Source organism: Ctenocephalides felis, unplaced genomic scaffold (assembly GCF_003426905.1).
Source record: "Ctenocephalides felis isolate EL2017-DRISC unplaced genomic scaffold, ASM342690v1 CF-g0.4_SCAFFOLD_01492, whole genome shotgun sequence".
Classification (NCBI taxonomy): domain Eukaryota; kingdom Metazoa; phylum Arthropoda; class Insecta; order Siphonaptera; family Pulicidae; genus Ctenocephalides; species Ctenocephalides felis.
The window spans coordinates 6,755,172-6,783,123 of NW_020537646.1; the positions used below are offsets into that span (position 1 = coordinate 6,755,172).

The following is a 27,952-nucleotide window of genomic DNA, read 5'->3' on the forward strand; positions in this document are numbered from 1 at the left end:
GTTTGACAGATGATCATATTTGTTGATAGTTGATCTTAATAAATGGTTCCTAACGGCAACGAAATATATAAAATTATTAACTATGTCAAATCCTATTGTTCCTGGATATGACATTGTGAATAAAATTGGAAGTGGTAGTTACTCAAACGTATATAAAGGATTTAAACAAGTATGTATAACAATAATAATAACAAAAAAATGTTATGCTATGCACTTAAATTTACCAAATCTAATATCTAATTAAAAGGGTAAAGAAAAAGTAAAGAAACCAGTAGCTATTAAATGCATCTTGAAAGGTAATCTTTCTGGATCTGCTGTGGATAATATCATATCAGAAATAAAACTTCTCAAAACATTAAAACATGAACATATTGTAGAAATGATAGACTTTCTTTGGGATGAAAAGTAAGTCATAAATAATAAATGTAATTTTTATTACTATGTAATAAACCTTCTAAAATTTCTGTACAAATTTAAATTATCGGTCATCTTTTATAATTTGTCTTATAATCTTTTCAGACATATTTTTATAATTATGGAATATTGTACAGCTGGTGATTTATCATCTTATATTAAAAAGCAAACTTGTTTACCTGAACTATATTGCAAAATATTTCTACAACAATTGGCATTAGCTTTAAAATATATGCAGGAACATAATATTTGTCATTTGGATTTGAAGCCCCAAAATTTGCTTCTTACTAATAATCCCAATTTGACATTAAAAGTGGCTGACTTTGGGTGAGATTATGGAAAATAAAATTATAAATATTTTATTTATGTATTGTAAACATTCTTATTTATGTAACTTGCTTTTGTGAGGAACATCTTGATTTACATTCTTCAATAAGTTTTTAAGATATTAATTTATAATTTGAGTTATAATATTAAGCAGTTAATTCATGATACAGTTTTGCAGTGCACACATTACCTGATAAAGAAATGACATCAGTGAGAGGTTCACCTCTATATATGGCTCCTGAAGTTATACTTAAAGGCAGATATGATGCAAAGGCAGATTTGTGGTCCGTCGGAGTTGTTCTTTATGAATGCCTATTTGGTAAAGCTCCTTACTCTTCACAAACTGTAAAAGAGCTTCTTACAAAAATAAAAAACCAAACTCCAATAGATGTATGTTTATTAAATTAATATTTGTGGTCACTCACTTAAGTAAACTGCAAATTTATTATAGTCAAACTTTATACTATCTCAAACTGATTCCTCATAAATTTTGAACAGTTACCAGCAAATTCTAAAGTTTCTCCAGAATGCAAAGATTTGTTAAAAAGGTTATTGCAATCTGATCCTAGTAAAAGAATTACATATGAAGCATTTTTTGCACATGAGTTTCTGGATTTGAAGCATATGCCTACTGAAGAGAATTATAGGAAAGCTATAAAAATTGTAGAAGAAGCTATTGAAGCAGATAAACAGCAAGACATTGAACAGGCTGTGTTTTTATATAGTGAAGCTTTAAGTTATTTGATACCATTTTTAATAGGTATTCCATATTATATAATTATTTATTTAGTTACCTAAATTGGAAGCTATTCTCGAGTTTTGTTGTTTTTATTAAATTCAGCTGAACCTGATAATGACAGAAAACTGAAAATTAGAAACAATGTTCATGAATATATTCAAAGAGCAGAACTTTTAAAAAATATTTTAAAGAAAAGTAAACCCAACTTATCTGAACCTTCTACTTCATTAAAAGAACTATCTGATCAGAAACAGATTAAAATATCAAGCATACAAAAAGCACTATCACCTTCTGAAGATTTTAAAATATTGCGTAAGTTATTGCTGAGTAAAAAGTTGCATTCAAATAAAATGTACGCATTGAATTCAATCAAAAAGTAAATCTCTTTCAAAATGAATTATTTGTAATCTAGGTCAGCTTTGCAGCAAAAACAGTACTTTACTCTCAGCACTAGATCAGGGCAGGACAGGGGAGTTATATATTGCTGAGGGTTCTTACAACAATGCTTTAGAAACTCTGCAAGGAGCATTAAGTCAACTTATGCCTATTCTTATAAAAGAGCCTGCTGGAGACCGGAAGATCCTTTTACATAACCAGGTCAAAACCTACTAAATCAACTAATAATATTATTGACTGATAATCTACAATATAAATAATAAATGTGTAGGTAGAGCAATGGATGAAAGCAGCTGAACATTTGAAAGAACTTTTAGCAGCAACCAGTTTAAAAGAATCAAATCCTGTAAAAGATAATTGCTTCTTGCAGTAATGAAGTGATCACAATGATAATTATTTTGTGGGCTTATGCATGAAAATGGCACCAGTGATATTCTATTGTTTGTTTTTAAGGCTTTATTTATTTTTATAAGATATGTGATTATATATAAATATGTTAATTTTATATACATGTTAAATTTTAGGAATACAATTTTTAAAACTATTTTTTTTTATCCTAAAGACACTATTTTGCATTTAAATAGTTGAATATAAATCAAATAAATGCAATCACTTGCAGTTTATAATATAAATCGTCATAAGAGTAGCAGATGAATAATTTTTGGCGCGGAAATTCAAACCTATGAGTCAATTCGAACAGGAACAGAAGGCGCGCTTCTCACAGGATCACACAAAGAATAATTGTTTAATATAATTTAGTGTACAAAATTGCTGTAAAAATGTAATTTTATTAGCTTTACCTTGATTGCTAAGTATTATTTTCTTTTAATTTTAAAAATATATGCAAAGTGGATTGAAGAAGGATTTGACTGTATTTAAAAAGATTTTATTTGCGCGCCAAATAAACAAGATCATATCCTTGAATTTCATAAAGGTAAGATAAAATATCTTTAACAAAAGATCTAGAAAAAACAATTTTACAATTATTGTTTCATATAAGTTTTTAATTTTCTTAAAATGCTAATTTTTATTTGATTGAAAATATAAATGCGCGTAAAGCAAGTACCGGTAAGAAAGAGAAGGAACGAACAATGGCCACCGGCAATCTTCAGTGCGGCAGATGGCAGATGCAGTAGCTCATGACTTTTTAAGGTCGTAGTAGGTTTAACTTCTTTAAATAATTATTTTTAATGTCTACAATTAATATCGATGAAAAATAATTGCATTTGAATTATTATGAACTTTATTATTATCTTTTTCTATTATATATTATGTGTTTTAATATTTCCGAAGTCTAAATTTAGTTGTTAAAGTGCAAGTGCAACACAATGCGTGCGAGGGAATAATATTGTGTTTATGTATTTACGGTATGTAACGTGAAAGTGGTTTTTGTATTTTTATGTTAAAAATTAAATTGATTTTTCTGAAGTGAATATTTTAAAATAATGAGTTCGACTTTGTCGGTGTTATAAAATTTATGATAAACAATTTCTGTTGTGTGGTAAAATGTTGTTTAAATTTGATCCAAGTGTTTGTGATTGAACAAAAACAAATGCCCGAACCGCATGACCAGATGAAAACCCGAGTCATGTCTTGATCCTGTTAAAGAGCCGGAAGTAGAGGTATAGGATGAAAGTTACATTTATGCGTATATTATTTTTTTAATATTTCTTTTAAATGAAATAATATTATTTTGAACATATAGATATTTAAAAGATCTGATCAGAATAACAGTCTTGCGAAAATATTATGCATGTAGTTTTTGCTTTATTTTTTTGCTTAATGACTTAAGACATTGTCATAACAATTGATATGAAAAAAATATTAATGGCGAATTCATTATAAATTTAATAAATAAATTTATACAACGTGGATGGTCTGACCTAAAAAAAGGGCTATTTAAATTGTTGCGTAAATATCACATTAGCTAAACCAATTATTTTTATTTTATTTTATTAAATTACAATCTATCTTAACAAAAAAATCTAATTTTAAGTATAAAAGCGAATTATCGTATGAAAGTTCTCAAACTTACGTAGTAGTAGTAATAGTCTTTGGTTTTGATTAATTGAATTAAATTGTGTAATCATATGCAGTAAAATTTAAAATAATAAACTATAGATAAGTATACATAGATATAATAAACAATAAATTGAAAATACAAATATTTGTTATTATTCTAAATAATAGTGCAAAAATGTTGTAAAAGTTCTTATTCGTCGAGGGGGCGCTCCTTTTGAGGTAATGACAGCCTTCATAATTTTATTGTGATGGCATTCGAAAATGAAATTTTTTAAATATCTTTACGTTTCAAAGGTTTCTGAACATTTTGGCATACCTCAGAAAAAATGGACGTATGTGTGTGTGTGTGTATGTATGTATGTATGGATACAATTTTTCGTCCACGTTTTCGGGCGCACGGATCAACCGATTTGAATAGTTAAAAAAACATTCGATTCCTATTGATAGAAAGATGTGCTGATTAGTTTTTGGCAAAGGCAGATCCAGCCGTTTCGGAGATACGGTGCAAAGATTGCCGAAAATAGAAATCGAGTTTTTGGGAGATCGGAGCATCGGATTTGAATGGTCCAAAAAACATTCAATTCGTAATTACGGGGAGAAGTAGTGATTAGTTTTTGGCAAAGGCAGGTCCAGACGTTTCGGAGATAACGGTCCAAATGTGCAAAAAATTGCAGTTTTTGAGAGAACTAAGCGTCTGATTTGAATGATTCAAAGAACTTTCTGCTTGTTTTAACAAAATAATTGCTTTTTAAAAAAAATTGTTTCAATTTTTTAAAAAAAAAATTGTTCGTATGTCGAAAATAATTTATAAGTATAATAATAAGATTTTAATTTTAATTATGACTAAAGTTCTAATATACTTTAAACAAATAATTTCAACTTTGCAATTCAGTTTCTTAGCAATTCTTATAAATATTCGACAATGTTACAATATTAATATTAATCTATTTGAAAACATTTAATATTTTTGAACATTTTGTTACGTACGGGAAGTTCCAGCAATTTGCCTTAAGGCACGATGCCATACACCACTAGTTTTTTAGTTTTTTTTTTGAACATATTTCAAGACCATATTTAACGCAAACATTGATTGTTTATATTTATTTTTAACTTCCCGTAGGGTAAGTTATAGTAATCGCAAAAAAATCGAAAATGAAATTTTTTATATATCTTTACGTTTCAAAGGTTTCTGAACATTTTGGCATACCTTAGAAAAAATGGATGTATGTGTGTGTGTGTGTGTGTGTGTGTGTGTGTATGTGTGTGTGTATGTGTGTGTGTATGTGTGTGTGTATGTATGTATGTGTGTGTATGTATGTGCGGATACAAATTTTCGTCGACGATTTCGGGAACACGGATCAACCGATTTGAATAATTCAAAAAACATTCGATTCGTATTGATAAGGAGACGTGCTGATTAGTTTTTGGCGAAGGCAGGTCTAGCCGTTCCGAAGATACGGGGCAAAAAGTGCCGAAAACGGTAACTCAGTTTTTAAGAGAACGGAGCGTCCGATTTGAATAATTCAAAAAACGTTTCACTTGTATTGACAAGATGAAGAATCGATAAAATTTTCATGAAGGTAGGTCTAGCGGTTTCGGAGATATGGAGGAAAAAGTAAAAAAATGAGCCATTTGGCGGTCAAAAATGATCATTAGACATATGCACATCAAATTATCAGATATTTTATAGAGATTTTAACAATAAGTATACATTTTGTTAACATTCCTATGGGTTCCGTACCAATGCTTATGCGTTAGACAGCGACGCGGCACTTACGCGCTTTATATTTTGTCCCTATGCAGTTAAAACAGTACGATTGCTTTGAAAAAAGTTCAGATCTTCCACAATATGTTAAAATAAAGAAAAATTTTTTTTTCAAAAAAAAAACAAAAAAAAAATTAAAAAAAATTTTTTTTTAAAAAAAATTTTTTTTTCAAAAAAAGTAATTTTTTGGCCAATTTATAGTTTCTCAAAAATCTTATTTTTTTCAAAGTAATTTTTTTTTCAAAAATGTTAATCGTTTTTAAAAAAATAATAATTTTTGGTACGGGAAGTTCCAGCAATTTGCCTTAAGGCGCGATGCCTTAATTGCCTTAAGACAGAATTCCACTTACAGCTAGTTTGGAATGTTTCCACATCCTTTTGCTGCACATATTTTGTTACCATAGATGTGTTATCAATTTTTATCATATGAGCCCAAATAAATTTCAATTGCAATTGGTTATATCTTGTTTGTTTTAAGAAGAATTTTGTTTTGTTTATAATTTTTGTACATTGACATTATTGAATTTTTCAAAGTGGAGATTAACCTGATAAATCAATTACTAGCTATTGCTATGAAAACAATATTATTAAAAAGAACCACGCATACTTTATAAATTAATATAAATATCTAAAGTGTTCGTTTATTTTATTTTTATTATCAGGCAAAATCGAACGGTTTTATCATTTAGAACATATACATTTTACAAGCATATTTGTGCTATATAAATTTTCATTTTATTAATAATTAACGTTATCTTTCAGCTTATAGAAAATTATTATCCCGAAGGCTATGGGAGTGCGTCACCATGCAAAGACTCGATTCTACCGCCAACCGAAATATTATCAACACCAGATCACTTGGGTTAGTATTGTGAATTTTCAACCAAAAACATGATAATAAAAGATGTATAAATACGCAATGTATATATTTTTTAAAATAATGTTTTCCAAATTATTCTGCCCCAAAGCTTTACGGGTCTATCAGTATCCCATGACTGCTGAACCTTGAATCTTGCTGGTTCAAACTAGAACCTACCTGCAAATAAGTTAATTATAATATTGCAATAACAGAAAAACAGGTGTTGAAACAGTATATTTATTATATTTTATCTCAGAATTTTGTTTATATTTTTGTAAACGCTTATCAGCTTTCAACTTGTTGAATAACATTTGAAGTTGAAACTTGTTGATTGTTCTGTTGAATCTTGATCTGAGTCATTTCTACAAAATGACTATATGAAACAAAGTCTAAAATCAATTAATTATTATTATAGGCACGATATTAAAAATGATTAATATATTGATAATAATGTATAAATATAAACCCTATCTTAACTGAGCTTAAATTTTAACTAGCTTTAGATCTACAATATTACAGGTACTTGGTTCATAAAATTTTAAATATCTTCAATTAGGAAACAAGACTTGTCCATTTTAGTATTAATAGCCATTGCAGACATATTGAAGAGTACTTTGTCTAAATTTTAGAATTTTAAAGCAAGATTAATAATTAACTTCAATTTGGCATACCTTATAAAAATGTATGCGTTTGTATGTATGTGTGTGTGAAGTGTGTGTGTGTGTGTGCGGATACAAATTTTCATCAACGATTTCGGGAACACTGATTTGAATAATTCAAAAAACATTCGATTCGTATTAATAACGATAACTTAGTTTTTAAGAGAACGGAGCGTCCGATTTTAATAATTCAAAAAACATTTTACTTGTATTGACAAGATGAAGAGCTGATTAAATTTTTGGGAAGGAAGTTCTAGCGGTTATGGACTCTCAATAAAAATGATTTAGAAAAATGTTATTTGGCGGTCAAAAAAATGTTTATTGGACATATGTACTTCAAATTATCAGATATTTTATAGTAATTTTAATAATGTGTACACATTTAGTGTAAATTTTTTCGGGTTCCGTACGAAGATTTAAATTAGGATACGGGAAGTTCCAGCAATTTGCCTTAAGGCACGATGCCATGCACCCCACTAGTTAACTTCCCGTAGGGTAAGTTATAGTAATCGGAAAAAAATCGAAAATGAAAATTTTTATATATCTTTACGTTTCAGAGGTTTCTGAACATTTTGGCATGCCTTAGAAAAAATGGATGTATGTATGTGTGTGTGCGGATTCGAATAATTCAATAATAATAAGGATTCAATAGAATAAGGAGATGTGCTAATTAGTTTTTAGCGAAGGAAGGTCTAGCCGTTCCGAAGATATGGGGCAAAAAGTGCCAAAAACGGTAACTCAGTTTTTAAAAGAACGGAGCGTCCGATTTGAATAATTCAAAAAACATTTTACTTGTATTAACATGATGAACAACTGATCAAATTTTCATGAAGGCAGGTCTAGCGGTTTCGGAGATATAGTGAAAAAAGTAAAAAAAAATGCCATCTGGCGGTCAAAAATTATTATTGGACATATGCACATCAAATTATCAGATATTTTATAGAAATTTTACCAATAAGTATAAATTTTGTTTACATTCCTATGGGTTCCGTACCAATGTTTATCTGTTAGACGGCGGCATGGCGCTTACGCGCTTCGATATTTCGTCTCTATGCAGTTAAAACAGTACGATTGCTTTAAAAAAAAGTTCAAAATTTCCAAAATATTTAAAAATAAATTTTTCTTCAAAAAGTCTTTTTTTTTTTCAAAAAAAAGTAAATTTTTGTCAAAAATTTATAGTTTCTATAGGTACGGGAAATTCCAGCAATTTGCCTTAAGGCACGATGCCATGCACCCCACTAGTTTTTTATTTATTTTTTTTTTTTTCAGGCATTCCCGACGTGTAAACATACTACGCCGAGGCAAGGGTACGCGTAGCAGTAGTAGTAGGGGTAGTAGGTCATCATCACCTACCGTCTCATCACCGAAAGGGAAGTCGAAGCAAAAGGCCTCGAAAACAATTATTGAAACCACATGCATTTCGGATAATGGAATCAATGATCATTTAAATGAACCTTTTGCGGTACTGACTACGGTTGGACTTACAAGAAACAGGTGAGCTTGGAAAAAAATAAGTAACATTTTAATAGTATTTTAGGTCATATGTTTGATACATCTACAGTAGAACCTCGATTACCCGGACTACCAACCGTGACCAATTTATATGTATGTATTACCTACAATTCGAATTTTTGGACGATTAATGCTGCAATTTAATACATGTATGTAATGTAATCGAAGAAAATATGTACGTACATACATAAGGAAGTATTATTTTCCTAATAAACATTTATTTTCGTTGATATCTATGTATGTATTTATTATTTTTAATAAATACACAACATTATTCTTCATACATTCGATTATCCGAATTTTTAATTAAACGAATGCCCATCGACAACAATTAGTCCGGTTAATCGAGGTTCTACTGTATTTAATTTCTAAACTAGAAAAAGTTCGAAGGAGTTTGAAATACTTTTTTTAAGGGTCATCTTATATCTTGTACTTTGCCTTTAGTTTTATAGCTTTTGAACTATGCTTCTGATATAGGTTCTCAAACTTTTTTCGCCTTGTAATAAACCGCCTTGATTATTTGCAAGTTTCTAACTGTTCTGAAGAATAGTATTAAAAAAATTATAAACCTCTTTGATTTGAGTTTATAACAACCTAATAATGTATGTAATAAATTTAATTGAGAGGATTATAGTATTGTAATATTAATTAATATTACAACACCATAATCCTCTCAATTAATCTTATTACATACTTTATTATGTTGTTATAAACTCCAATCAAATAGGTTTATCAAATGTTTTAATACTATTATTAAATTACCAAATTGGGGGAAACATTGACTAATTTTTTTTAAATAAAATAATGCAACATCTTAGCTTGATTAAATCACTGCAAAATTTAGACATAAATATCTTTTATATCATTTTTTAATTCGAAATTTCACATACGTTCAGATGTCTGATCTTTTAGCAAATTATGGACAAAATCTTAAGTACTAAAAATGTAATACATTATTTATAATAGGTTAATTATAACTTGTTACAATAGTTCCAAAATTTCAACATCCGCAGTATATTTATTTACATTAACATTCCAAAGGAGTAGTTTGCTTTCACCAGAAAATCCGATTTGACAATTTTCTTTCTCAAGTCTTATTTTGTTAAAAGAGAATTTAAAAAAAAGTCTTTTTCTATGTGGTTTGGCACTAAAATTGGAAAAAGGATATATCGGAATGTATGTATGTGGGCCAAAGTTTGACCTTTCGTTTTCGCCAAAAATCTTGAACTGATCTTGAAAATTCACAAACTGTTCAAAAGAAATCAATTTGAAATCGTGCTGATTAGTTTTTGATGAGGATCGTTGATTTTAATAAAATTTAGCATAGTTTTGGTCCTATCCAACACCTTAAATTATTATTGACCTCCAAAACGTGGTTTAATTAAAAAAAAATATTAGAGATTATTAGAGGACTGCGTCAAATTTTCATGATTTTTTATTACAATTTTAAAAATTGCTATATCTCAATTCTTGATGTTGTTGGTTAACGTTAATTGACTATTGTTGATCAAGCATAATGATACACCTAGTTCATAAATTTTTTTACTTAATTTATTTTTTACTTAATTACTAAACATCTCTACCAATTTATATTTCACATAGAAACTATGCCAAAATAAATATCCTCTTACTTCTGTCAATATTGAACTTTGGGGGTTGCGCAGTCATTGAACTCTAGAAGAAATGCTATCAACCCCTAAATAAAATTATGACCAAGGGAACACGTACGCACGTAGGTAATAGGTATTTTCCTACCCCTGGCGAATTATTTTCTTTTTTATCCGATTTTTGTTTCATTTAATACAAACAATAATTTAGATAATAAATTAATTAATGAAGTTGAATTATAATTAAATTCATTTAATAATCAAACTGACTTTTCTGGATTTTCACTAAATATCTTTATAATCTTCATCATTTAACACATAGCAAAAACAATTAATGGAATCTAGTTAATAATAATTATGTAGCAAAAATATGAAAAAGATCACGAATAAGGGCAACACAATATTTTAAGAAAGGTATAAATATTATATAAATTTGATGACTAAGAAATATTTTGAGCAAATTGAAAATTACAATTATTATGTTTCTCTGATATTTTGTCAAGGGGGCACCGAGAAAAACAGACGCACAAAATTGTCCTTGAATATGTTTGTCGACCAAGTTGACCTTGTGCGTTCTTTCAAGGATTTTTAAAATTTTATTATTATTTACAAAATTTGCACAATTGTTACAATATGCAATTCAACTACAATACGCAGTAGACTATTAAAATAATAAATTCTATCAAAAATATATCAGTTATTGTAGGAAAGTGTACGTAAAAAAGGTTCTTAGAAGGGTTTGTTTTATTTTATCATTTTGTCAATTATTATCGGTAGTTTATAGTAAGATTCATAAGAATATGAGTTCACAGTCGTCTTATATAAATAGTGTAACTGTGTTATCGGGATTTTAAATTAGATACATCCTTGAATGTGTTTTGTTTAAGCGTTGCAAGTAGCACGCCTATGACTATGACTATGAGCAGCCAATAAACCCCATGTCTCCGATAATACGCATGCGTCTTAACAGATATTTCCAAATCAAGGTCCATGGTCTTTTATAAATTTATTTTATCTTAGCAATCACAAATTTTAAATCAGTTAAATAGATTCAGTGGTATCTTCTTAATTTACTGCATGAAATAAAAAAATATTATATCCAAACTATGTTAAGGTTTTTGGTATATCGTTTTATAATTATTTGCTTCATCGTTTATTACCGTATCAAATTCTTTGTAAAATTAACTAATATTGTTTTATATGCAATTAAACGTATACTTGTACTATATCATTTGAAGGATTTTTAAAATTCTCTAGCATACTTTGTACATATATAGGTCATTGTTATTTAGCACTATAGAAGATACTATCAGTAAGATACAGAAATTCTGGAAAAAATATTAAACTGTAATCCAAACAACGACGTATTGATATTTTGATGTGATCCTATTTTTCTTCTGTTCTTTTAGACAATGATTATATTTAGTTTTTATATTTATATTAAAAAAAAATCTTATTATTGCTAGTTTTAGCAGAGGGAGTAAAAGAAATTAAAGAAAAGAAATAGAATTAAATAAATCATTAAATAATAATATAAATAATAGTATAATAATAATAATGAAAGCAATAATAAATGATAAATTATAATTTTAAATAACCTATTTGAAAATTTTTCTGTGCAAACCATATAAAATTATGACGGTAGATGATCACTGGGTCTTTTTATTTTCAGGCGTTTTTTTATAATTATATTTATTTATATTAGAATTACTATTCGATAATATAAGAGATGGCTACTAGAAGATAACCCAGTAGTTTCTTTTATTGTTATATATTTTTAACATACATATTTTCACTTGGAATCACATTTTGATATTGGGTGTTAGGGCTAAATTATCTTCTTTATCAAAGTCTTCTTGTCATCTTCATCTTTTAATTTAAATTGACAAAAATCACATTATTACAGGATTTTTTTTTGTAATTTCAATAATACACGTGCATATATAATACAGGCCAACAAAGAAAATGGTGCAAACGATTTTAATGCTGTTTTTAAGTATATTTGGGGCGCTGATTTCAAAAATGACATTGTTTTTTCTCTATGAGCTTTAGTTTTCAAGATATGATATACGTATAAGGAATGAAAGTACAAAATAGTAATACAATTCAGAATTTTATTTTAATGAGATATACCTACTAGTACATACAAACTTACAAGACCTATTCGGCCTTAGTTGGAACATTAGTTGACACTGTGAAAAGTTCTTTTTCGTGACGACCTAGAATGGACCTGGTTTCGGCAACTTTTTTCCAAGTTCCAGACTAGAGCTGATACAAAAAAATTGGTTTGCAGATTTGAAATCAGCGCAAAAAATACTATAAGAATTAGCTCCAACATTTGATGCACCAAACAAAAAGAAAGTTTTGCAGGCCTGTGTATGTTTAACGATTAATCATTACATTTTCAATGAAAAAAATTGTAGAAAACTAATGAGTATTAAAAGGAAAATATTATCTGTGGAAAAGATGAATATACTACATTCTTTTTTGATCTCACCTCCTTTCAGGGGAGGTCCCAGGAGGTGAACCATGGGCATGGGTGGGTCGGTTATACATTTGGACACGATTGGGGCACTCTAAATGGGTCTAAATGGAATATTCTAAAATTTGACCCGAATTTCTGGGTCAATGCTAGGGACGTCAGAATTTATTTTAGAGATATGGTTTCTTCAGCAAAGTATCTTATTTTGATCCCTAGAATCCGAAAATCATATGTTCCTAAGTGACTTTTAAATCCACCCGCCTTAATATATCTTGAATATCAATGTTTGCAGCAATAATAGTTTGTTTTTATTATTTATTGTTCTTTTATTGGACGATTGGCTGCAAATATTAACATGTCTATATGTATATGTCTCAACGTCGAACAAAAAAATGTAAATCTTATATATATATATATATTATATTTGTTCTTATATATTGTTCTTGGGCATCCGTCCAGTAAATAAAAACAGTTTTATTGAAAAAAATGTTTTTATTCAGAGAACATACGTTTCGGAGGTTGATTTGACCCATCTTCAGTGCATACAAATAAATTTGAAAAAATAAATATGAAACAAAAAATTGATAAAACGTCGAGTTATGATAAATTTAAAAAAAATGTAAAATTAAAATAAATAATATATTTTGTTATAAAAAAGCTTATTCCAAACGAACATGTTGTCAGCTTGGAGTATGTGTTACGTGTTTTTAGTTACTGCATGGATGTCCAAGAACAATTTTATCATATTATTTCACCATCTGAAGAAAAAGCTCTCGCTTATTATATATATATAATATATATAATATATATATATAAAACCTCTCGCTTAATTATATATATATATATATATATATATATATATATATATATATATATATATAATTATTATTTACCCCGACCGCCGCTTCGCCACTTTGGCGTTCGTTTCTCTCTCCCGGTCTTTGGCGAGTGTCCGCTCGTCAATTTCCGCTGTAGTAAGCGTTTCGCCATTGAAGTTTCTGCACGTTTTGTTTATTAAGTGATTTACTGTTAAAGAATTAGTGTAAAACAGCAACTGCAGTGATTAAGATGTGAATATTAATTAAAAATTGAACTAAGATACAGATTTTAGAAAGAAAAATTTACTAGTTGGTGCGAATTTATAAACTTTATGATTAGATAAAAACATTGTGTGGTTGTTTTGTGAAAATAATGAACAATCACGTTACTTGCTTGTCAAAATTATTTGTGCAATAGTAAGGATAACACTGATCATTAGGGTGATTTTATCTTGAAGCCGGTATGTACATTTATGCACACATTTTTTATTTTAAACACTTCATTTAAAAATTGTTTATTATGTATCTTGCTAATTTTTATCAATTATGAATCATAACAATACTATAAAACAGCTGTTTTCTTTACGTTGAATTATTCGCTCCCACAACAATGCTGAAGTACGAGACAATTTTGTAAATAAAGAATGCAATATAAATAATATATAATTTGTTTGTAATAAAATATAAATTATTTATATCGAAATATAAATAATTAAATCCTAAAGGAACTTGTAATATAGATCTAGACAATCTTTTTGTAACTGACTATCAAAGTAATTCTTAACAGGATAATCGATAATTTGAGACGCGCTCTTCCTTCGTCGGAGGACATTGACTAGGAAAATTGTGATTTTTTGGATATTTTACTGTTATTTAATTTAGTTCTATAATTTTGTAGGAAGTTCAAATTTTAAAAACTGCCCCAGATTGTTTTTAATTATTTTACATGGTATTTTTTTGTGCAGATATTATTTTATATTGCTTATATGACGTAGTGTTTTTGTTTATAATATCGACAATCAGAACTATATTTTTGTAGTTTTATAAATGTCGTTACAAATGTTCCATAAAAATCTTTATAATTACTATTTCACCGAATTTTAAGTTAAATTAGTACCATGTACGTATTTTTAAGATATTTTTGTCAAAATATTCTTTTTCTTAATTATGTTGCTTAAGACAATAGTATTAATATCAATCTAGCAACTATATTTATAGTTCTATAGTTTACAATAGTAGATTCTCTAATCTTTTGAAGAATTATTATATATAAACACATATACATATACACACACACACACACACACATATATATATATATATATATATATATATATATACATTATGTATAATACATATATAATAAAGGAAAAGAAGATTTGCATTCTAGATCCTTGGCAGGAATAAACGCCAACTCTGACTATAAATGCACAAATTAATAAATCGCAGATGACCATCTATTTAAATTATTGTAACCTATAATAGTCTGCAACGATACTAATTTTTCATTAATTTTATTAGTCATAGTCACATCGTCAATAGTTGCAAGGACCAGTGACCTTTCAGTCATTTCTTAAAATAACTAAAGATATAATCGTAGCAAATCTATTTCCCAGCAGCTTTTATGCCGGTTGACTATACTACATTAAGATGATACATAAATCATAAAATAAATCACATTAATTTGTAATTAATCATAATAAACAAGGAATTTGTAATTTAATCATAAATGGTTAAAATACAAAGGAAATATACAAAGTACTATAGTACAAGAGGATGGAATGGATGATTTTTTTACTCTAGAATATAGAGTTCTTAAAACAACAAATACATAAGATTGAATCGTAGATACTGCAAATTCTAGAATTAATAAAATTATTTGAGAAATAATTAAAATTTTGTTGCATTCAAAAATTTTATCATTGTGATTGGACTCATCTCTAAATATATAAAAAAAACCCATCAGTATTCATTTATTCTAGTGATAAAATCAACATTAGACCAATTATAGGGTTGCCACTTACAAACCTCAATTATCACAACTAATAGAGGATATTTGAAATATGTAATGATTATTTATATCATTATAGTTATTTTATAGTTTAAAAATCTAATATACTTTATCCTTTACAAAGCAATAAATGTTTCAAAGATAAAAATTTATTCCGAAAAAGTTTTTCTTTTCTAAAATTCTATATAAAGAAATATCTTGTCGCAAATTTATCAGAAATGTTGAAAAATCAGAAATTTTATGATAGATTTATATGGAACACTTAGATAACAATTAGTTCATGGGGGTGACTACTAAAGTCAAAAAAAAGATTGGCATAGATAGATCTATCTTCTGTAGAGTTTCTGCTAATCAACTTAAATATTGTCATAACACGAATAATATTGATAATTTCTCTCATTATAACAGAACTTATAGAAATTTTTGTTATTGGAATCTGGACTCAAGTAACATCCTTATGATATTATTAATCATCCCTGTTCGTCAATTATAGTATTATTGAAGAATCTACCAAACTATTTCAAACTTCTTTTTTGACTTATTTTTAGTCACTCTTACGAAGTTCAAATTGTTTATAAGATGAACTAAATTCAAAATTAATTTTAAACAACTTTTTAGAGATTAATTAAATTAATTTTATTTTTATTCGAGGAAATATTGAAGTTAAAGTTATTCGTTTTATATTTGCACGTTTATATATGTGCTGTTATATAGCTATTTTTTACATACATCTACGTGTGCGAGGCTTAAATTCTCCGCTTTTCTCTATATGTGTTACGGGGGGGAGGATCTAGAATGCTATTCTACCATCTCTTTCATTGTTTGTGTATATATGTGTGTATCTGTTTGTATGCTCATATCTAAAATTAATTAAAGAATTATTTATGAACTACTATGAACTATTTGTAAAAATAGTTACTGTGATCTTATTCAAGATATATTCTATCTTGTCTAAGATGCAATTTGTTTGAACATATATTTAAACAAATATAAAAAATTCAGCTCGTACAGTAACTTTTTGAATATCAGAATTTAACTTTATATTTTCTTTATATTATATTTAACACTATCCATGTTATATTTTTCTCACCGCCACTGGTTCTTTTACATATTTTAATTTTGATCAAGTTCAATATTATAAAAAATAATATTAGCTTTACTTCGTATACAAAATATAAACCTAAATAAATAACAATATCTGGCTGACACAAATTTTAATGTACGTACAATAAATGAATCCAATCTCCCGAGTTCATTCACATCGTCTCGTTTTCTGCATTGAAAAAGATTTAAAAATAAATGACACCATTTTTGACAAATTATTTATCTCTACATATGTGTTTGTTATCACTTCCAAAAGAAATTACGCACGTGTCTACTTACAAGAGACTCGTAGTAATTGATAATTGATGACGTATGTAAATTTAAATATAATTTATATTTGTAATCCAGACAACCTAATATCAAGCAGTGAAAACATGTTTTCAAGTAGCCCTTCTTACAGGTCTTGTTCTTGTGTAAAAAAACATATTAGGGATGAACAAATTAATGAAGTGAATATTTGTATACTATATAACAATTCTTAAGTAGATTAGGAAATCAACTATTAACGAATTTTGTCTCTATTTTTGTCTTGTCCTGTATCATCTTTTATCTAATTTAATAAGACGCAAATTTCGAATAAATGCTTACTTGCTTCAGGAGATAAAATAACAACTATGGTCTCTAAGTACAAAATCTGATGATTTGAACTTTGTATATATATATTAGATATACATGGTAATAAGTCGAATGAAAGTCAAATGTGCAAGCCGATTTACATTTGCTGCACGTAGAGTCCAATTGCAGCTAATCGATATTATATTTATTATTATTGGCATTTATAAATACTTATTCCAATGCCAACATAGATTAGGACAACGATACATAAACAATTAGATATAAACATAATTTTTTTATGTTACTAATTATTTTTGTTTGAAAAGTTCCTTTATAGATTCAATATACCAGAATATGAAAATGTGGGTGAGAGACCTTATAGAGTTTTGGATACAAAGGTCAAATTTTGGAACACATACATACTTTTTCCAATATTGGTTTCAAACGATTCAGAATGACTTGAAACGTTGATAAAACATAAAATCAGGAAATCAAATGCTCTGGATTTGATGTTTTGATTCTATGTTTTTGATTCTCTGATTTTATGTTTTTTCAACATTTCAAGTCATTCTGAATCGTTTGAAACCAATATTGGGAAAAGTATGTATTTGATCCAAAATTTGATCTTTGAACCCAAAACTCTATCAGGTCTCTTACCCACACTTTTATATTCTGGTATCCTGAATCTATAAAGTATCATTTACATGGTCATTGGTAGTAACTCAAATCTCAACTTCGAGAAAAGAACAATCATATTTATGATATCCTTTAAATTATTTTTATTGTAGAATTTCTAATTCATATTAAGGACTCAGTTCATAGTTCAATAGATGGAAATGAGTAAAAATCCAAATCTACTACCAGTATCCAGTATATATTATTTGGCTGGGTAGTTGGTGTTAAGTAACTCTTTCAACCTTGGCGTTTAAGTAGCCTAATATTTTTTTATTATTAACTGCACAATAAGTACTTTGTACTGTGTTTATGACGATGTTGCACCAAGGACAGTAGACTCAAAGTTAACTAGGCCATTGATCTGATTAAACCTTGGGCTTAAAATGCATGATATTATACAAGGACACTTACGACGATCTACTGTTAGTTTGCTCATAAATGTTTATAGTTCGAAGCGAATATGAAACGTAATTATTTTTCAACTTAATTATTATTAACAATTAGCTAACGGTCACATGTCTTGAAATTAAACCAATTGCTGCTTTTCAACTGTTCATTGCAGAAACTTATGTTGAGAAGTTTTTTTTTATAAACACTTTATTTACAATAATATATGAAAAAGAGTATTTTTGCACATCTATCTAATTGATATTACAATTATTCAATAATATAATAAACTATAAATCTTTGAAATTAATTATAATATATGATATTGTAAATAATAGAAAAATTGTGGCATATAAAAAAAATGGGACATGGCAGGAAGGATTGGAATTGGTGGTGAGAAGTGTAGCTAGAACAAATAGGCAACAAATCTTAAACATGTAAATATTTTTGAAAAATTGGCTTTAAATTTTATACTTGCTATTATTATGCTGTCAAAGTCATTCAGTTTCTATCTGGTACATCCGTTGGTTATTTGATTTCGTTATTTGTTGAAGGCGCCACTGATTTTTCAAGGTTTTATGCAACATCTCATATCAAGCAGAGATCTTATATATGTTACAATGACCTCGTTTTGCGCCTATATACGTTTATTACACTAACCCACGAGGTTGTTTGAAATATTAAATGTGGATTCATATTTTCCTACTTGTACACACTTATTTCCATTTATCAACGTATAAATATTTTTGCATTAGCAATTTACCCGATATAAAATTACTTGCTTTATATATATTTATGGAAGCAGATTTTTTACTATGATTATTATATATTATTTTGCATTTGCAACAGATTAATAATTGAATATGCTTCTGATCGTAGGGAACCTTGTGAAAGTTTTATAAACCATCTAAAAAAAACAAGAGGAATATTTATAAAAGAAGATCAATAGTTACTAACTAAGCCTTAGATATTTGAAAAGTATCACCCAAAGTCTCTATATTGGATCCCCAGTAAGAACGTGGTCTAGCAACACTGGTTCCGGGTTCGATGCCCACCTCAGCTAGATTGCATCAATTAGTAGTGATATCAGGTTTTACGATATTATAGATTCAGATCAAATTGCCTTACGGGTCATTCCTCCAATATATATTCACATCACTTTTAGATATATATCTAATATAATTTCATCAGCAAGATAATTGCCAGTCTACGGGGTTGCCTTCTATAAACACTAAGTTCAGATAATAACATCACAAGTTTATAGAACACAGTTCGGATTGGTGCTCAAATATGAAATAATACATATGAATGATAATAAAATTTAAAATATATGTACATGTTTTCAGAGTTCGAAAGTGGAACCAATTGATCGATGTATTATATTTACTTTAAGCTTTAAAGAATATTTTTATTTGTTTACTTCTGATAAAAGTGTACACTATCGCTACTTTTACGTCATTTTATCGAAAGGCATTGTAAACAACCAGGGATAGCCTATGGAAATATAATAAAAACATGAATAATGGATTATATCAGGAGATTTTTGGAATATAAGAGTTGGTTTTGTTCATGGACCAAGTGGTAAGAGCTTTGGCTTTCAACCACTTGGTTGCAGGTTTTATTTTTGCTATTATATATTGAGAAAACAAGTTAAGAAATAAGTAAAAAGTTTAGTACATCTAGTCCATATTAATATCAAAATGTTTGTAACTCACCCTTAAAATAAATGCAAGCAAAACGAATATTGCCCAAGAAGTATAAATCTAAAAGTCTTATCTTTTCACATATCGGAAGAGATTCATTAAGGGGGTATTCTAGTGTAGAGTGATGAATTTTAGGTAATTTTTAAAGTGTCGTAAAAGAAAGCAATTAATGTTTTTACTATCCATTTTTTCACCACTTGTTCATTAATATTATGAAAAAACAAAACAAAAATTTTAAAATAAAAAAGTTCAAAATTGTAAAAACTGGCACCTGATGAAGTGGGTGGTCTCAAAAAATTGGCACCTCAGTCTTGACATGATTTCAGCCCTCATAGCCAACGGAAATGCAAAAAATAAAAAGATTATTAATTTACAATGATGCCGCAATCGCTCGACATCATTGATAGAATGAGTAAAATATTTTTTTTACAAATTGGCGACTATTTCTTAAAAAGTGTTTTTTGACTGTTTTTTTGAGTTTCTCGAATTTCTTAAATATAGTAAAAATTGGAATTTTGGGATAATCCTAGTTCGGGCTATAGATAGGTCTATAAACAAGACCATCTGAACATTTCAAGTGAATCGGTCGATTAAAATTCTAGAAATCGTGTCAACAGTACTGAAAAAGTCTGTTCTGAGAAAAGCGCATTTAAAGTTTTGCGTGAAGCCAAACCAGTATGGAGGCCGAGTCAGTAAATTGCCTATATCTCCAAAAATAATTCAAGTTTTCGTACCCATATTCTTAGATAGTTGAACTTTTAAAATATGAAATTTAAAAAAAATAGATTTTTTTGAATTTCTACACTAGAATACTCCCTTAATGAATCTTTTCAATGTATATACTCCTCGGACAACCTTATATTAGGCAGTAGGGATATGTTTCCATTTGAAAATATAGATCTAATAATTATTTCAAGTGGTCAAAATAGCTTCACGAGGCTTTACTGCAAAATATGTATTACATCACTTGCAGAATTATCTAATAATAATCTTTTGAGAATGGACAATTAGTATATGAATAGTTCTGTTTGCTATTCGTGAAATTTAAAAAAAAATAGTTTTGGTAACATATATATTTAATTTTATTTCTCATGTAAATGGGCTTGGCCTGGTTTCTCAGTCTGTTTTGATGGTTTATACGGAAATAATCACTTGGTTATGTTTATTGAATTAAAATGATAAATTCGATATCAAACTATGCTACTATGAATGTTTGTGACTCTGTACAGTTTTCCTTATCAATTTCCAAGTGACGCCAATCAGGAGCGACATGCGGCTCGTTGATTCGACCTCGGTAACATTCTTATTTGCGAATTGCGAGTATATTGTATATATCAGAGAACTAATACGGCGCGCCATGTATCGCCAAGGCCGAATTGCGAGTAAAGGACGATCCGCAGTGCAATTCTTGTCGCCTTGGGCCCGAGGAAAACACACATAGACTACTCCGACTCGGAGTCCGACTCTGACGATGGGACGGTGACCTTCCCCGGACCGATCAAACGGCCTTGGACGGTTTTCGAAATGAAATTTCGAACCGAAATAGGCCGCGAGCGAACCAAGAGCCTTGGCTGATGGAACGCCTGATACGATAATAATAGTAATCTGATTAAACGCACTTTGCATAAAGCGGGGTAAAAAGGTCCACCATAATCTCCTAAAAAACAAGTAAATCATGATATTTTTAAAGATACTATTTTAAAGTATAGTGCAAGAAACCTACACCGTCAGTCGCCCCTCAATCCGTCGATATTGATATCAGGTCACATTGTCAATATTTTAACGAAAATATTTTTCTTGTTATAGTTTATCTTATTGTTTTGTAATGCAGTTTGCGTTTTTCTTTTATTAGAAGTTGCTGATAGACTCTGCCTTATTTTGATTTAATTCTTGTTAATCTCTTATTGTGATCAAAGATCATTGAAATATAAGGTTGTCAAATATCTCCCTTCCGCCTTTTTGTATTATAAACCAAGAGCAAAAAAGCGGAAGGGAGATATTTGACAACCTAATATGTTTTTGGTTTTTGCACTACTATTAAGGGGTTAGGGGTACTTGGAATTTTTGAAAAATCAATTTTTATTTCTTTGCATTTTCATTAAGTGTAATATCTTGAAAATGTTCTCTGAAAATTTCAAGGTGATCCGATGATTACTTTTTGAGTTATTGGACTCTTACCAGCGCGCTGACGCAAGTGGAGAGCTTGATACTTCTACTCAAGATTATTCTCCCTCACCTCATGATGTTTTAAATGCTTTTAAACCGATTTACGACGATCTCAGCAATGATAATTTACTTTCAAGATGTGTAGTTCAAGATTGAATCCATAATCAGAAAAAATTAAAAGCTTCAACCAACTAGTGTAAAAAATATGCCTAAAAACAGTGAATACTAGTTCTACTATCGTACAAATTGCTGAATACATAAACATAATCATTATTATTGATTATGGATACCCTAGGACCTAATTGTGGATATATTTCCCATCGGTATGCTGAAAAATTGGATGCTGCACGTGTGAAAGTGGCAGATCAGCGCGCCAACGCGAACACTCGGGGGGCCAGAATACTTCGTAGCCAACAGCAAATGGGAATTTTGGAATCTTGCACAATGACTAATGAACTATTATATGGCCCAGAAATAGATGACTTGGTTTAAGTAATTCAATAATTCGAATTTCTGTACGTAAATCCAATGTGAAGAAGTTTTTCTCAAAACTATGTTTTTAGAACCGGTGACCACTGTAACTCAAAAACCGCTTAGTAAATTTTAATGAAATTTATACAGCTTTTAGAATACATAATAAACTCGGGCCTGATCGAAGGATTTTCTTTTTTTCAAAAATTTCAATTTTTTAAGACCAATTAACTGTTGATTTTTTACCCAAAAATCTAGATATTTTATTTCTGATGCTGCCATTTTGTTAATTTTTGCAAAAAAAAAGAAAACCTTCGATCAGGCCCAGGATTATCTATTTATAAAACTATTTTTTATTTGATTGATTTTAGATGAATCTCTAAAAAGTTATGATGGTCACCGCCAGGAGTGTTTTTTGAAACAGGGTCGACAAAAACAGCTATAATTTTGGGAATATTAATATTTTTCCTGAAATTTTTGTTACTTCAAGTCAAAACATTGTATAATGAAGCCGTATTAATGATTTTGTAAAAAAACATCGTTTAATAACAAAAAAACAATACTGAAAATTCTCATTTTTTCGTACCTCCAAGTACCTCTAAGCCCTTAATATATTTTTCTTCTTACTCAGTTGATTGCTTCATATCCTTATTAGAGACACTACCTGCTATTTTGTGTTCGATTTTTTCGACGTCTGCTACATTTGTCTCAGCTAGACCAAATTGTTTCGCTTCTTCTACTACTATTTACCCATATTTTGGAGAATCCTTATTAGACAATAGTTAGACAATAACCATATCGTAATTTTCAACAAATGCAATTATCATTTTATCATTCTGTTTATTTTTTTTCAGTGACAATACGTCGGGAAAGATGCATCTGAACTCTACGCAAGAAGAAGTTTTGCCAGAGGAAGGCAAAGTTTTATTAGTTAAAGATGCAATTGGAAGTTCCAACGGTGATGGTAACTTGCAGCCCGAAAAAATAGATGAAGATGTAGCTTCCGGTAATGAAGTTGATGGAATCGAATCTTTGGTTGAATGCTGTATGGAACAAGATGATGATAAAGTGGTAGCTAAAGCCGAGGATATTAGTACTTTAGGTAATTCCGTCAACTATGGGTAAAATCCATCAAAAATAAAGGTCTATAATATGATACTTCTTCCAGATGCTGTAGATGAATCGGCTTTGGATTGCACCGTCAAGAATAGTCCAGCAGCTTCTGGAGATCAAGATGACAAAAAATCCGTGCCAAAAATTAAAGTTAAAGATAATTTGTTAGAAAGTAAACCATATGAAAAAAATTCGCTAGTCGAAAAAATTAAATTAATGGAAGAGAGTAATTCGTTGGACGAAACCGGAGCAGTGTCTGATGAAGACAATCTGATGATTGATATTAACCCGGCTGATGTACAGTGTGTTCAAGATGATAAAGACTCTGAATCTTCACAAGATAGCGTAGAATTTAGACTGGTAAGTATTTTCTATTATTTATTGTTTTTTTTAAGTCCACTAATTTAAATAATTTGTTATTAGACCCATAGAAAAAATAAGCGCAAGTCAAACAGAAACCTACGAGAGCAAGAAGAGATTTCTTTCGCAGCTAAAAAATTTAAGAGACAAATTGAACAAACATTCAATAGGCGCGATAAAGTAATAAAGGATTATTTCCAAAAAACGGAATCTTTTACAGCTAGTACAAAAGAGAATATAAAACATATGGTAAGATATTTATAAGACTTTCTGATTAAAGTGTAACAAAATATATATATGACCTATACAAGTTAGATATGTAAATTAATTATAATCTCAAATATTCTTTTACAGACACAACACATGGAACTAATCATGAATGAAATACGTCAGTTGAATGATCTCATACGTCAAAAGGAACAAGAATGGAATGAGTTAGTCTACTTGCAAAAAGCGAAAGAAGAATTATTATTAAGATTGTCAAGAAAGAGGGACGTAATGTTAATGCGTATGAAAGTTGATGATGGTCACAATACGAGTAGTGACCTGAATGATATGACAAGGCTGAACTCTAACTGTTCTAACAATGCTGTTAGTTTAACAAATATTTTATCAAAAAGTATGTTTCCAAATTATTTCTCAAATGCAGCGCCTGTTAATGGGGAGGTCACTAATAAAATTGAACCTCAAGTTAATCATTTTGCAAATAATGTTCATAATGGGGTAACAGTTTTACCAGTAAATAGTGGGAGCAATTTCCAAGTAAGTTCATTAGTTTTGTATTATATTTTTTGATTTTAGCTCGTTTTATAAAGTTTTTTCTTTTAATGTAGGCTAAGATTCAGCTACCTCCGCAAGCCCATAGCAATAATATTATTAAAAATGGTCCAATGAATCATTTTAATAATCTTGGCAATATCAATCATAATCAATTTATGCTCAACCAGCAACTGAACAGTCCTATCAATGGTCGACAAGGTCTAGTCAAAGATGTAAAATCTATAATTGCAGACTACAGGCAACAGCATCCGGAAGTAGTTCCAAAGAGGGGAAGACGTATGAAGTCTGTATTGCAAAGTAACAATGGTGAATATTTTGTTTATAAGCATATTTATTATCTGTATTAATATTTTTTTCTAGTTCATTATTAACTAGTATCTGTATTTATAAAATACTTATGTGATGATAATTATAAATATCATTTCACAGTTGGAATTGCTGATGGAGCAAATGATGCTAATAGACTTTCTGAACTTGGCCTGTTACTGTCTAATAATGAAATGGTTTGTACATTTATTTTTTTTAATATCTATAAAAAATATTATGGTATATATATAGGGTTCTTACAATTTAAAAACAAAATATTCATACTAAACTTCTCTAATACATATAAGCCTAACAATCATATTCAATATTTTTCAGGGATCAAGACCATCTAGTTCTGAATCAAATGATAATGTGCTTCTGCGCAACCAACATTTCCAATTAAACAGTGATAATGGCATCCCATTATCTTTAATGAATGATATTTCGCGAACAAGTGATATTTCTCTGCATCCAATAAATGGCAATCTAGAAGACACTGGAAAGCAGCAAAGTTTGCTTCATGGTATATTATCTAAGGTGAGAATGTTAAACAGAAAATATATTTTGAGAATTTTTTTTTCACTGCTCTCTAAAATAATCTAGAAGTCTCAACGAACTACAACAAGTACATCTGATTCAAATGCTTACACTTCAACTTTGGCACGATTGCTGACAGCCCCAGAAAGAAATTCCAGTAATACATCAATAAATCACCTACCATCTACATTGGCTGAAAGGCTTGGAGGGAATATAAGCAACAGGAAAACCATGATTGTAACAAATGAAAGGAGTAAAAGAAGATGTACAGATGAAGTTACCATAACTCCTATAGATAATAGGCCTGCTGTTGAATCAAACGAGGTGAAGAAATAAATGAATTATAAATTAATTATTCTTGGATTGCTTATGTATATTACTTTTTTATTTATTAGGTAAAAGAAGAGCCAAAAGATTCAGGAGAGCATCATATAGAAATAAATATCAATGGTGAAAGTGCTGTGACAGAAGAAAATGGAGATGAGGAAGAGGAAACTCCACCAGCCTGTCAAGGCTGTAATAAATCTGAAGCACATTATGTTTGTGCAGGCTGTGCTAATCAATGGTATTGTTCGAGAGAATGTCAGGTATGGTTTTACTGGGTTTAGGCTTATTCTGTTTTTACTTTTTACAGTATTGTATACTAATTATAACCCACTATCTATGTTAATAGATTATCTGTGTTTATATTTTTATATGTTGTATTTTATGTTTAGGTGAATGCTTGGGAAGTTCATTCAGAGGTTTGCAAGGGTTAAGACGAGCATGAGTAATGTGTTGTCTTTACTTGAAGTGTTCAACTTTCATTTTTGTTAAATCAACAAAACTGATGTGACAATTTTGCCAAAATATCTTAGGAGTATTATTATTTAATATAGTCCAATGCATATTTAATGAATACATATATAACTGTTGTTTTAAAATGAATTTGTATTATATCGCTATTATATCATAAATAATATTGTGTTTTTGTAATAAGAAAACAATTTTTAGATAAATATATATCTAGTTTATTTATATACATATTTATTGATTATATATATATACATATATATATATATATATATATATATATATATATTCTATTGAAATGTTGATTTGCAGCCATTTGTTGTCTATATATATATATTCTATTGTATTCCCTAACTTACTTGTTAGATTAATTTTACACTAATGTTACGAAATTCTTTATCAAATGTATCTTCCCACAGTAGTCCTTTAGATTCGCCAATGAAACTAAGTTCCAAGTTCTGCCAAAAATCGTTTTGAGCTATTTCCTGGATTGCTTTAAGTAAAGTTGGTAGTCCGTGGGTTGTGCTTGCTAATTGACATTTTCTATTCTGGAATACGAACGAACAATATTAGTGTTGTTTTAATATAAAAAATATCATGAACTAAAGATTTTTCACTCTCTTCAATATCGTGAAAATGTCTTGGATATATCCACGGTTTTTCGCCAATTCAAAACACGTCAGACGTTTAGGTCGGTGGCGCCATCTAACACAGAACCATATGAACCCGGTAGTGACTACGTAGTTCCTCACGAATTGGGAACATTTTTGCATAGAGGCGCTGCATGCAATCGTCTTAGAAACATAGGAATCTTATTGGATTCCTTCTTACGCAAGAACTGTCAACGTTAGTTCCTCACGAATTGGGAACGATTTAGCATAGAGGCGCTGCAAGCACTCGCCTTAAGAACTTAGGAATCTTAGTGGATTCCCATTGGATTTCTTTAAAGGAATTTATATATAATTATGAAGGAATATCAATATATACATTTATATATCGCTTTATACGCTATTAGATATATAATTATGGTCTCGGCTTTGAAGGAATATCAATATATACATGTATATATCGCTTTATACGCCATTAGATATTTAATTATGGTCCCGGTTTTGAAGGAATATCAATATATACATTTATATATCGCTTTATACGCTATTAGATATATAATTATGGTCTCGGCTTTGAAGGAATATCAATATATACATGTATATATCGCTTTATACGCCATTAGATATTTAATTATGGTCCCGGTTTTGAAGGAATATCAATTATACATGTATATATCGCTTTATACGCTATTAGATATATAATTATGGCCTCGGTTTTGTAGGAATATCAATATATACATTTATATATCGCTTTATACGCCATTAGATATATAATTATGGTCCC

General features: G+C 29.2%; 2 protein-coding genes across 2 annotated transcripts; both read left to right on the forward strand.

The window, feature by feature from the left end:
* Positions 1-55: 55 nt before the first annotated feature.
* On the forward strand, positions 56-2,295 carry LOC113370621 (serine/threonine-protein kinase ULK3-like). Its single transcript, XM_026611318.1, has 8 exons — positions 56-169; positions 248-405; positions 520-741; positions 912-1,131; positions 1,240-1,501; positions 1,583-1,792; positions 1,893-2,077; positions 2,148-2,295. The coding sequence occupies exons 1-8, from the start codon at positions 83-85 to the stop codon at positions 2,247-2,249; spliced, it is 1,446 nt and encodes a 481-aa protein (XP_026467103.1). The 5' UTR covers positions 56-82; the 3' UTR covers positions 2,250-2,295.
* A 463-nt stretch (positions 2,296-2,758) lies between these two features.
* On the forward strand, positions 2,759-26,746 carry LOC113370023. Its single transcript, XM_026610668.1, has 13 exons — positions 2,759-2,810; positions 6,426-6,525; positions 8,451-8,675; positions 23,527-23,774; positions 23,841-24,145; positions 24,209-24,394; positions 24,500-24,907; positions 24,979-25,231; positions 25,355-25,428; positions 25,568-25,768; positions 25,835-26,092; positions 26,164-26,355; positions 26,485-26,746. Exons 2-13 carry the CDS (start codon positions 6,470-6,472, stop codon positions 26,524-26,526), a joined length of 2,448 nt encoding a protein of 815 aa, XP_026466453.1. The 5' UTR covers positions 2,759-2,810; positions 6,426-6,469; the 3' UTR covers positions 26,527-26,746.
* The last annotated feature ends 1,206 nt before the right edge of the window (positions 26,747-27,952 follow it).

Bases quoted from the DNA above. Each gene is read 5' to 3' on its own strand.
- LOC113370621 (XM_026611318.1), top strand. From the start codon at position 83: ATGTCAAATCCTATTGTTCCTGGATATGACATTGTGAATAAAATTGGA. The intron at 406-519 runs GTAAGTCATAAA...TAATCTTTTCAG, and splicing joins GACTTTCTTTGGGATGAAAA to ACATATTTTTATAATTATGG. The intron at 2,078-2,147 runs GTCAAAACCTAC...ATAAATGTGTAG, and splicing joins AGATCCTTTTACATAACCAG to GTAGAGCAATGGATGAAAGC.
- LOC113370023 (XM_026610668.1), top strand. From the start codon at position 6,470: ATGCAAAGACTCGATTCTACCGCCAACCGAAATATTATCAACACCAGA. The intron at 6,526-8,450 runs GTTAGTATTGTG...TTTTTTTTTCAG, and splicing joins ATCAACACCAGATCACTTGG to GCATTCCCGACGTGTAAACA. The intron at 8,676-23,526 runs GTGAGCTTGGAA...ATTTTTTTTCAG, and splicing joins GTTGGACTTACAAGAAACAG to TGACAATACGTCGGGAAAGA.